Below are 12,814 nucleotides of genomic sequence, written 5' to 3'. Positions count from 1 at the left end.
GATCGCAGTCCTGTGCAACAGTCGTCCAGCGCTTCTAAATGAGCGGCTCCCTCGTGAGCGGCGCTGGCTGCTGTACGCCAAACCGGGGTGTAAAAGTGTGGCGGCTCGCCCAGACAGCAAAACCCAGATATGGAGCATGTGGTGGGGCTCTCTCTGCAGTCTGGCCCTACAGCTGCCCCTCTGCCAATTACCCTCATGCACACACACACACACACACACACACACACACACACACACACACACACATAAAGAGTTTAACAACCTAATGTATTTGTGCAACACATGTACAGTAGATAATTGCATACAATTCCCTTCCTGTCAGAAGGCCTTCTTTTAGTTCAATTCGATTCACTTTCATTTGTATAGCACCATATCACAACTTACATTATCTTGAAAACACTTCACATAGTAAGGTCGAGACCTTGAACATTCTAGAAAAACAGTTCCCACAATGAGCAAGAAGGTTGAAGACTGGAGAGAAAAAAACACCCTCAAATGCTCGATCAGAATGACTTAAATCAGACATAGAGAGAAAATGTTTTAAGTGGAATTGTTGAAGTATCAATAAAGAAGAAAATAGAGACGTCTACTTTTTCCACAATGCAACTGAAGCATGCTTTGCCTGCATTGAGACCTATGGTGCCAAATAGAAACGCATTGTAAATCCTACCTGTTGTTTAAATACGGATCCCTAAAACCTGAGGGTTTTCTGAAGAGGCGACAGATTTTTCATCTTTCACAAAAACTTCTGAAGTACATAGAGACATGAAATAAAAACATCAGATAGCTCTAACATCTGGATGTCATTGTAAATCGTTTCCCTAGTCCCTCTTCCAGACTGAGGCTTGGTCGGGGGGTCAGCGGGAACATCGTCTGGGTCTGAATCATCTTAATTGTTATTTTCGTTGAGGATTTTGTCTGTAAAACTCTGCTGCAATGTGCTTCGGTATCCCTCCCGTTGAAGAACTAAACGTATATTTACATTTTGCTCACCTTTAGTGTTTGTTTGCATCGTCTCTGCTACGGTAAAACTATTTGCGTCTTTTATTTTATTTTTATTTTTGGCCCAGTCGTAAAGTATACAATTTTAAGGTTTCAGTTTCAAAGAAAACATTTTTTTTCACGAGAAGAAGCCTCTTTTGTCTTTGGTTCCCCTCAGCGTCTCTGGAATGAGACTCGGTCAGAGAAGAGATGCAGGTGTTTCGGTCTAAGAGCATGCTGGGCCCCTGTCTCCATCTGCCGCCTTGTGCACCGTGAACTCAAAAGCTTCTTGAGCGCACAATGGAGCAGTGAGGTGTGAATGGGATTTCTTTTAGCACCCTTGACGCAGAAGACACTGTCACAGGTCGGCCTTAATGGATCCTAAATGGATCCTAAAACTGCAGGAACAACATTAACACTGTAGCCCCAAAACTGGCAGTTTTCATTGACAGCTATCCAGGGCTAGTTTCTGAGAAGGGAAGCATGGGGGTTAGTTTTTTGTAGGAGAGACAATATGTGAAATCTTGTGTCAGTGTGGGGTAGTGGCTGTCAACTAGCTCTCATTGTTCACGTTTTTTTTTTACATTCTTTGATTTAACATTTAGTTTTATATTTTTCATCTGCTTGTAGTTAACATTTCCTTTATATTTTCCACAAGCTCTGATGTATCATTTTCTTCTATAAGTTTTTTCTCATATGCTTGTTTTTAACTTTTTGTTTTATTTCTTTCACATGCACCATAACCATGACTCATAATAAACAACCAAAACTAAAAGAAAGAGAAAGAAGGAATTGATTTAATTAACAGCTCTTAAAAATCAAAAGATCAGAGCAAATTCCATCCTTGTGTGACAACATGCTCTGAAGATAAATAAATTAAAGAGACAGGACTTAGTTGCCAAAAACGTTTCTTTCAAGAGTCAGTCGAATGGAATAGTTCACTGCGGGCTTCCTGCAAGACATCTGCACATCAAATACAACGTTAAATAGACCATAACATTTAATAATGAATCCCATGAACAAAATCCTGAGGCGGAAATGTGTCCGTCATGCTGAAGTTTGACCCATATGAAAATGTCAGTGATGATATTGTCAAGTTGTTGTTTCTTAATTCAGAAGAAAGCATATAGGTACAAACTTCACACTAAACACAAACCTAGTTTAAAATCAATTGAATGAGCTGTTAACAGTGAGTCCCTCTCATGCTAATTGGTAGTTTTCATACAAGTTGACCTGGTGAGCACATACATGGCCACTGTCTTCAGTGACTTTGAAGACTACGCCAACCAACTAAAAAAAGTTCTCAAGCTTCCATCGCCTTGGAGAGCACCTTTTATTTCCGTCTCTTCCATAGACTTGGGCTTGAAACCTGTATTTTATCAAATAATATCTCACTGGTTGCAAAAATAAGTCTGTTTCTATCATAGTCTATGAGAGAATGAGACATTTTTTTTCACTTGATTTAGTCTCTCAGCAAACATTGTCTTACTGATGTTATGGTCTCAATCATTACTTCCAAGTCTTCCTCAATGCAGCATGATGTTAATTTAGTAAATTATAGACCCATTTAGAGTCAAATGGACGAGAGAGCATGATGTGCATTGGGGCAGGTGGCAGGTGAAGGCGGTGTGTTGTGTCCTTGAGCTCCAAATATGTTGTTTTCTGGTTTCAACAAATGAAGATGGCTAACGTTTCCAATCCAATGGATAACGTTTCCCTAACCCAACTCAAAGGGATCAACCCTCTGCTACATTCCTGCATTTTGATTAATTGAATTCAAATGGAAAAATGTCTGCTGAAAAATGCAGCACTGCACGTGTATTCTCTGTCTTGCACAATGCGCAGGTGCTCAGCTGCTCATTTGAATTTCTTTGCTCCAAATAAATCCATAACTTTATCCCTGAGTCCCATGAAGCCTCCAAGGCCTCGCTCTTACTCAGCCAGCTGCGGCATCGTGGAATGAGAGGTCACTAGAAGCTTAAGATTCAGGCACATATTTGCTGAACAGTCGATGCTGCACACTTTAATATCCTCTGTTGAGGTTAATTATTTCTATTATTTTGCTCATAACCTCTTTTGAGATCCCCACTAAGTTTGACATGCAGCACACTTTGGTGAATGAGATGATGAAGTGCCTTAGTTTTGTGATTCTTAACTCACCCTGTTTTTGCCGACCAAGGCCGGATCACCATCTACAACGATTGGGGTTGACTTTTTCTAATGACGTTGCTTTTTAACTAACACCTTCAGTTTTCCAAAGAAAATGTCCCCAGAGGTGATACCTTACTGCTGGATCAAAGCCAACAGCTCCCCTTTGAAATCGTATCCATTAAAGTTTAGACAAAAAGAGACAACTGGGAAATTCAGTGTGGTCAGTGGACTCGTCAGTAGCCAGGGATATGTGTTGCGCTTCCTTGAACCCATCGAGTGCAAGTCGCCGGGTGTTGTCTGACGTGGTACCAGCCGGAGGTACTTGAAGCAGACAGAGGTATTTGCTTAACAGGGGCAATTATCCTGTCCATAGATATGCTGCTAGCAGGTTCCTACAGAACAGTGACCATGCACTCCTTCAAATTCCCCAGCGGTAAATGGTTTGTTATTTTGGTGAGAAACCAGACAGACTGAAGAGATGCACTTGTTGCCCTCTTTTGTTCAGTTAAAGTAGATGAATAATTACGCTGGCATCGGAACATCCAGCTCCTAAAGTGCAATGAGCCTCTGACTGCTCATGGTATGACTCTTTGTCTACATGACTCTTTGTCTACATATGACTCTTTGTCTGCATTTTCAAACGAAAACGATCTCCGTCCACACAAGCGTTTTAACGCTAGATCAGATACAATCCCCATTCATGCTATTTACACCTAAATTTGGATATTCATGTACACTTGGCATGTGCCTGCCAGTTTTACAATTTTACATTTACCGCTGGTATTCGAGTCGTGAAGCCCAGCCCTGCAGTTTTCACACAAAAACAGGGCCAACAGCATTTTAAAACTTTAAAACTTCAAGGGTGGCGTAAAATACTCTTTGTGATATTGTCTCCTTTTCCAACAGTAATTGTTTGAATGCACACAAGGCAAACTGCTTTAGTGGACATGATAAATCTGTGTTTACCAGATCATTCGTCCTTATAGCAGTGGTTTTTCATGTCTTTCTGCTTTAGGCTCTTTGAGAGTGACACTTTTTCTTGCCTGACAAACAACAAACAGCTTCTTCCTGCTTCCTGCAACATTTTCAATCAGGTCTGCAGTCGGCAATTACGTTTCCTGAGTTACAAATTCAAATCATCACTCCTCGGTGAAGTGCCTTCTTGGTTTTAAGATTAAAAAGATTTGTAAAAAAGTGAACATATTCAAGCAATAATAGGCCATTTCAGACTAAATTAATTTGCCAATTTTTTATTTTGTTTAGTTATATATTTATTGTAAGCACAGCCTTTCTGGCCCTTGGACAAATCTCGATGCCCCCCGGGCCGGGGCAGGCAGACTGATGTTGCGTAGAAGGCAGACAACGCCACGAGGCCTGCCATCACTCTGTCTGTGCTGTAAGTGCAGCCGTCTGCATCTCCATAAAGAAGTTCAATGAATGAGAGCAGCCATTTTTCTCAGCGTTAGTTTAACATTTGTGATTGTTTACAATGTGGAACTAATAGCCCTGTGGGTGTTTCAGGTTTCCTCCATTTGTTCCTTCTTCTTTCATGTCTGGCTCTTTATGTCACTGGATTCAGTGTGCGGGCTACAGCTTCTCTCCGACCATGTTGCTTTCAGGATTTTAGCTCAGTGCCGGTACCACAACCCTTTTTAATCTCACAAAATGTGGAAATTGGTCACATTCTCTGCTGAAGTGCAGTTTCCTTTGAAATCCCCTTCAATAGTGCTGACCCAGGGGCAAAGCAGGAAAAAAAGCAATCTTTTCTGAGCGGAGGTAACTGCTGCCCTCCTCTTCTCCGTTTGGAATCAGGTGCTGTTTAGGTGACTCTCTCAACAGGGAGACTGACTCTTTCCCTGTCTCTGTGTGTTTAGGCCGCCTCGTAAGAACCCCAGCACGGTGTCCCAGGATTCAAGGGACAAGGTGTACCTGCCAGCTGAGAAATCTCCCACGTCCAAGGAGAACCCTCGCAACTCCCTTGTGCAGGGATCCCATAACGGCTACCTGGGAACGTCCAGCTTCAACGCCCGCGTCCTCCTAGAGACTCAGGAGCTGCTGAGGCAGGAGCAGCGACGCAGAGAGCAGGAGGCCAGCAAGGCCAGGCCGCCTCCCGCACAAGAACCGCGCGGCGGCAGCACCTATGACCACAACAGGGACCACGCTCAGACCCCTGGCTCTGCCCCAGTGCAGCCCCCACCTCAATCCAAGGGCCCCTACAGACAGGACGTGCCCCCGTCGCCTTCTCAGCTCGCCAAACTCAGCCGGCTTCAGGGTTCGGAGAAAGGGAGGCCGTTTTACTCCTGAGCCCGTAACAGTACTTACAAGATTAGGACTGATTCTAGAGAACATCAACAGGGAAAAATGCAAAGAGGGCAATACATGATTTTTTTATATATAATGCTGAGACTTTCATGGGATTGTTGATAAATAATGTTGATATTTAAAAAAAGATGTTTTTTATTCTAAGAATCCTTTTTGGCTGTATCCAATGAGTTGAGATGTTTTATTGTCCACAAAGATCATATATGTGTATAAGTGCCTTTTAACCCATTGATCGTTGATTGTTCACCTTCTTTAGGCACAGACCCCATGTCTGGGCTCGTGATCTGCAGCTCTGACTCATCCATCACACACCCAATAGAACAGATATAACAGCTGAGGGCAACTGGTTACAGAACCACATCATGACTCTGAACACATGACGCAGCCCAGCCAAGTGTTCTAACCAGTGGGAAACCTGCTTGTGTGAGTCAGGCTTATTTCTGCTGTTCACGGGGACTTTGTCTGCCTCTACTGTACATGTGTATGTGGGTGTACATGCTGGCAGGAGTTAGCATGCAGTAACACAGTGTGGAGGTTAGCGCAGCTTGTGTGAACCGCGGACTCAGAGCTTGGGCTTCGGCCATGACCACTCAACCCCCCTCTGTTCGGAGAAACGTCCCTTTTGGTTTCCCATCCAACCCGTGTTTAATATGATAATCCTGAATCCTCTGTTCCTCTCCGCTCGCTGCTTTATCTCTGCTCTTCTCTCTCGTTGTATCGTCACCACCACCAGACCAGACTCTCAGTGGAGGAAAACAGCTTAAGATCTCTGCCCCCCCCGACCTAGGGAATCCAGCAGGATAAATGGGGTCAGGTCTGGGTTATTAGTTAACGTACCTCATTAAAAATGAATGCAGCCCTTTGTGTTTGTTTGTTGTCATGTGCGGCGAGGGGTAAGGAACAGCGACCTTGCTGGCAGGGCTCTGGCCCCAGTCTGACTTGGCTGTAACAGAAGCCTTGTTGGACTCATAGGTGTCTGAGCGGTTTCTCACTGAATATTTCATCATGGTGGTTACATGGGGTGGGGGGGGGGGGGGGGGGGTGGGGGGACCACATGGGCTCTGCAGTCGGGGGCCTCAGTGTGGGGCAGCCTAGCCACAGGCCGGGTACAATGGAGCTGATTTTGTTTTCCATTCCTGATGATGTCCATTGATAAGGAACCACTCATCATTCAATCAATAGGGATTGGTGCAGTTTTCAAAGTGTGGGTGAGAGTGTATGTGTACGACCCTGTGTGTGTGTGTGTGTGTGTGTGTGTGAAAAGCAAAGGTAATGTTAAAATTTGGGGTAATTGTCAAAATTGGGTTTAATTCGTCTGGCGACATTTTCACTTTGAGTTTTGGTGCAATGCTTCCCTTCAGTATGTTTACACAAAGCCAAGAAAACTGTTTTATCAGAGAAGCCTGCTTAGAGGCAGGTGAATGGAGAATGCTGTTGTCGTAGTAACCAGGATAATATACTGTAAATGAATCCTAGTAGGCTCAGGATAAAGATCATAATTAGGAAATAAAACTTGATAGAAATGATAGAACTGTTATGACGGAGGAGCTTTGCTTTTCACAAGTGCTGAAAAAAGAGTGTGCATTTGTGTATGTGCTTCCTCACACTTACAAGTGTAAGTAATCTACAGTAGCAGTGTGTTTGCTCAGCTCCCAATTTTCCACTGTGTGTGTGTGTGTTCATGTAGGTGGACATGTGTTTAAGTGTCTGTGCACGCTGCCAGTAACTGGATGCTCCAATATGTCTCTGAATATGTCTTGGCAGCCGTATTAACCACTTGGCTGCTGAGTGGGAGTGGAGCAGAGGAGTGGGAGGGAGCGGAGATGGGAGGCCTGACCTTCCAGATGATTCAGTCAATGGAGTAATCACAACTATTCCTCTGAGTCTGCTCCACAAACAGGAGGTCACCGACAAGGCTGCTTTTTCCTCTGACTGTCAGATCCGTCATGTTTGGCTTTTTCTGTTTGTGTGGATGAACTTGAATGTGTATTTTTATCACTGGCTACATCCGTACTGCTGCTTTGTGTTTGAAAATGCATCACCGCTGCTGCAGGTGACGTCAACACGAGCATAAAAACAGTAGGACTGTGTTTGAGTCTGGATGCTCAGAAACTGAGATGGTTGGAAACGATGACATAGACACTCAGCGCTGTTTGCTGATTGGGTCTTTTTGATCATGACAAAGCCTTCGCTGATTCGTCAGGCTCCTATCACATGACCCCCCCGACCGGCATTAACCTCAGCTACCAATGTAGAACACAACATGGACAATAAATTACAAGCATTACTGACCCTGTTGTTTCTCCTGAAAGCTGTTGTGCAGTTAGATTCTGTGTTTGATACAATGATACAACTGTTTACATGTGTGGGAGACGAGCTGGTATTCCAGCAAACACGGGCACGTGCATGTCCAGCTTGTGTGGACTGTTTGTTTTAGTCTGAAAACGCCATTTTCAAATGAAAACGTAGTAGAATGGATGTAGCCTGTGTTTGGGGGGGGGGGGGGGGGTCCTTCAACCGTCTGCAACATCTAATGAGTTTTTTCCTCCACATATGCAAATGTGTTCATATCCCATAATACACGTTTATTATTTGTATTGTGTAATTAATGTTTGCGTGGCACTTCTGTGACACATGGATTCCTCCCGTAAAGTTATTGTTTCAGAGAATCTTTTGTTTTTTAATCCTGGGAGGAATGAGAAATATATTGTTATTGTTTCATTACATTTTTATGACCATCCCTCATTGTTTTTTTATCATCCACAGTATAGTATTATGGTGGTAAAAGAGGACTAATATGTAAGCATAGTGCAATTTCCATTTTTACAACAGTGCATCATTAAGAGCCGTGTCTGCTGTTCTCTGTACATACAATATGAACTTTTTTCAATGAATAAATCCAGGGTGCTTTCAATCCTTGATACAATAACTTCCCTTGATTGTGTTGCTTTAAGAATCATTAAGAGTTTCTCTGCGTGACACCAAACCAGCAGATGCATAATTGAAGGCAAGTAATGAAAATCTTGCTGCTTCGTTTCCTGCATGACTCATTTCATTATTTTTTTCCATCCTGATCACTAAAGTTGGCTATTTTCTTTCTGAGGTTCGTGTTTGAACGAGAAGAATTCAAAACCGTTGAGTCATCTGCGATCGACAGCTCATTCCTCACGGCTACAGCTGCTTAAAGCAAAAAAAAACTGAAATAAGATGAGTGAGGATTTTATGAATGTGTCATCTCACAGCTTCAAGAATGTAAAAACAAGTCGAACCTCCGCGAGAAGACACACATCCTCCCTGTCCCTCCATCGCTGTTATCTCTGTGCCTGACAGGTCCCTAACAGCTGCTCAGGAGGCCGTGGCTCGACTCCTAATCACGTCCTGTGATGGTGATAAAGACAATAGTTCACTTAGTGATGTGGAACTCCAGGGGAACGGACGATTTTAGAAGGCGCTCGGCCTGAATCACAGAACTGCTGCCAAATCGCTCCTCACCCAGAGGAAGGGAGAGGTCTTTGAAAGAATCTGTCTGGTCAGAGGGGAAATGTACGAGTCAACACATGCGGACCTTCACTCATGTGTCTCACCTTCAAGGGTGAGGGTGAAATTAAGGTGAAGGGAGAGGGGGGGACATTTTGCCTCTAATAATAATATATTATTATACGTTTAGAACATTAGTAATTATTTAGCATCATAGTTGTGAACACATGGATGAGCTACACTTGCCCTTCGTTACCATGAACACAGGGGGTGTCTATTTCTGACTCACCCCAACACACACTGTGACTCTGCCCCACACACTCAATTGAGCACCAAATGTGTGTTAATCTGCCACTAAAAATAGTCCCTGGTGACTGCTCTGCGTCTTCCTGTTTGAGTCACACTGCAAAAACCACAGGGCCCTGTCATTTATTTTGGAAATGACGTATTTGAAAATGATGTCGTGTTGTCATTCCACACAAAGTCAGGATTGTGCCTTTGTCACTCGTATGACCTCTGCCACGGAGGTTCTGTTTTAGTCTGTTTGTTTGTTCATCAGGGGGCGGATCCAGGATTCTTTCTTCACGGCCTTAACATTGTGAAATAGGGCGTTTTTCAACATTTTGTTGATTTGTCGGCGAATAATAAAAAAGAAAAACGGACTGATATTTATGCGTTTGTGCAGATCCAAACAAAAATCTGGATCTAGTGATGAGGTTAAATGAGGTTTCATAAGAGGACGGCTGGGCCTCGGCAGAGGTTTGTGCTCTACTGAGGGAGTTTCTCGTTTGATCTCTGGCTTTCTTGATTTGAACACATTTGTTTGTGTGGATATAGAATATAGGATTTCATTATGTGAGTGATTGGTTTCCTCATCTGGTCAGTACCAGGTTTGTATGGTTCATTGGAAGATATGGGAGTGTTTCAAGCTATACAAGGTATTAACTGAGGAGCATTATAATGCCATTCAACAGGTCAGTGAGAATATATTTATAGACAATAAAATGTGTTCGTCTGGAGAAGTGAGTTCCTCGTGATGTCAAATGATGACATCACAGATGTAACCTCCGTCATCATATTCATGGAGGTGATCTAAACCCATCAAAACACAATAGGTTTCATTCCAGCATGATACACAACGCAGCCTGTAACTGAGTGGGTACTCTGCCCTGAACCCTTTGAGGCCGCGGGGAACAGTAAAGCTGTCTCTGGCCCGGCTCCGTCCGATCATTACTCACACCCAAAGAGCTCTGCTGCCTCTTTAACTTCCCCCTCCTGCTTTACCGCCATCATAATATTCCATAATGAAAACCTTCAGAGATTCCCAGTGATCAACAGCAGACACCGTCAGTGGGCCCAGTTTGATTTTATTACTCAACTTTAGCCGCTTGACCCCTGCAGGCCAGACCAGTAGACCCCTGCGTTGGCAAGTGCAAGTATGTTGATATGAGGAACAGATGGGATCCGTGTGAACTGCCCGGAGATAAAAAAAACGCTGGAGCCCGGGGATTTGGGAAATCATTTTTTACACTCTGCTCAGCTGGTGAGGCAAGAGTGGGACTCACCTGTTTTAGGTTGAAGAACCTGCTTCTTCCTCTGATCCACGATCCGCTGCCCCACTGGGATTTCAAAAGAGGAAGCCGACTTTGTTGTCGGAAAAACTCTGGTCATAAATCTTGGCAGATGCACGGGGAAGCCAATTGTGGAGGGCTGACATGAACACGCGCACACGCGCACACACACACACACACACACACACACACACACACACACACACACACACACACACACACACACACATACACACATACACATACACACATACACACACACAGACAGAGATACGCACACACACCTGGAGGTTCTTCCCTAAAGCTCTGGGCAACATCTGGTGAGTGCGTGTGTCTGAAGAGAGGCCGGTCTTTGTAATGGGCTAATGTCTTTCACTCTCGTGCTGTGTGTGTGTGTGTGTGTGTGTGTGTGTGTGTGTGTGTGTGTGTGTGTGTGTGTGATGGAATACAAAAGTCAACCAGATGATAAGGAACAGAGGGAGGTTATACTGTGTGTTAACCAGAATAAAAGATGGCTTCACCTCCTTCATAGTAAGACATTTTGTCTCCACTGGAATTTGTTTTTATGGCCACATATTACTAGAATTTGGAGGAAGGTTTTCAGGCTGTCGTCCTGTACGTTGACCTGTGACACAGTCAAGTTTACTGGAGTCATCCAGAACTGAGCTGAGTAAACTTTTCAGACTTTAATCTGTTGCATATGGATGGATAATTCAGATTTTTTCCTTTATCTACAACATGGAAAATATATCAAACTGATTCAAGCTGCATGATTTTACTGTCTCAGGAAGAGAGAAGGTCCATCTCCAAGAGAGTTGACTCAAGACAGAACGTATTATCTTGTCATAACCATTTGTATTAGATTATATCTGGACTTTGACATTTCTGTTGTGTCGGGCCCTCTGACACATTTAAACATCTGTTGGGAGAAACTTAACATATTTCAAGATTCATGCTCATCTTTCATCCAGTCAAGACAAAAGCAACACAGCATTTAAGCCTTGGCCAAGGATCATCTGGATCAGGACATAATGTTTGATGTGGATCCGTATCAGCTGCAGATTCCTTTTCACCTCCTTCAACATTATGTGATGTTTTTCTACATTTTCGTTAATTTCTCAGAGAGTGATTCATGGATTTGATGAGAAAAACCAGACATGTTTAGGAGACAGATTTTTATGAAGTGCAGGTCCAAATAAAAATCCAGATCTAGTGGAATTGAATGTGGTTTCATAGACACAGATAGGTACAGTTGGGCTCTGGCAAAGGTATTCGCTCTCACATATAGTGTCAGCTTTTTTTAGAAGTTCATATTTAGCCATATTCTTTAGGATTTTATGGGCCAGACCGTTTCCGGCTGCCTTCCCAGATGTTAAGCTGCTACACTGGAGACGGACCACGGACGAGTGATGGAAAGACAGGCGATGAAGTGAACATCTGTGACCACAATGTGCTTTCTTTGTCTGCATCGCTGTGAGCGTGCACGTGATGAGAGTGTTGGAATTTGCACATTCCAGTGGTGAGGGTCAAAATGTATGAACACTGTCCCTGCTGAACAAACAGAACATATGCAAACACTTGATGTATAAACCGAACTCCAGCCCCTGTTGGGGATGAGGTTACTCCAGGTCTGCAGGTCAAGCTCTTCCCTGTCAGGTTCTAAGAGGCAGAGTCTCACTGACTCCTAAAGCTTAAAGAAAAAATATGTAGGGTCAAGAAAATTCACTCTTATGGTGCATTCACACAGAACGTGAAGTGAATGTCTGCGTTGTGTTCGGCTGGAGGATCCTTTGTGTTTACTGTAAGCAATGTGAGTTCACCCGACTCGGGAATATTCACCCGTTCTATTTCTGAAAAGAGGAGAGGAGGACGACTGGCTGAAGTGATTACAGGTGCTTTGTTGTTCCTGTTGTGGAAACAGCAGAGAAGTCAGGGCTGTCGTGTGTGGGTCCTCCTCCTCATCAGGAGGTGCACACAGCTCGGGGAATTTCACCGTCTGCTCCAGGAGCTGCATCTGGAGGACTGTTGTTTCCAGCGCTACCCGAGGCTGACCAGTGGCTGGTTGATGACCTGCTGATGGTGTCAGGATCTGTGAGTTTCATTCCAAATGCTGATCGGCTTTTGATTGGCAAAGTTTTCAAATATTTTAACTTGAGCAAGTGAAGCTAATGACGCAAACTTCACGTCTGTTGTGTCGCAAATGACGCAAATTTGCATCTATTCTACTTTGTATGTAAACACATCACGTGTGAAATCTGCGTTCGGTGTAAACACTCATTGAAAAACAGTTCACTGAATATTCTGAAGTCCTG

General features: G+C 43.7%; 1 protein-coding gene across 4 annotated transcripts in view; it reads left to right on the top strand.

Annotated features, from left to right (window-relative positions):
* The window catches only part of LOC117754004 (partitioning defective 3 homolog), a 342,820-nt gene extending 334,437 nt beyond the window's left edge, over positions 1 to 8,383 (top strand). For all 4 annotated transcript variants that reach the window (XM_034572613.1, XM_034572611.1, XM_034572615.1 and 1 more), the window contains one exon: positions 5,007 to 8,383. In XM_034572613.1, coding sequence (XP_034428504.1) covers positions 5,007 to 5,436 — 430 coding nt within the window. In that variant the 3' untranslated portion in view covers positions 5,437 to 8,383. The remainder of the gene's footprint in view (positions 1 to 5,006) is intronic.
* The last annotated feature ends 4,431 nt before the right edge of the window (positions 8,384 to 12,814 follow it).

The sequence above is a fragment of the Hippoglossus hippoglossus genome, chromosome 20, assembly GCF_009819705.1.
Source record: "Hippoglossus hippoglossus isolate fHipHip1 chromosome 20, fHipHip1.pri, whole genome shotgun sequence".
NCBI lineage: Eukaryota > Metazoa > Chordata > Actinopteri > Pleuronectiformes > Pleuronectidae > Hippoglossus > Hippoglossus hippoglossus.
Note: the sequence above shows the minus strand (reverse complement) of the source record. Positions and strands in the feature narration are given on the sequence as shown.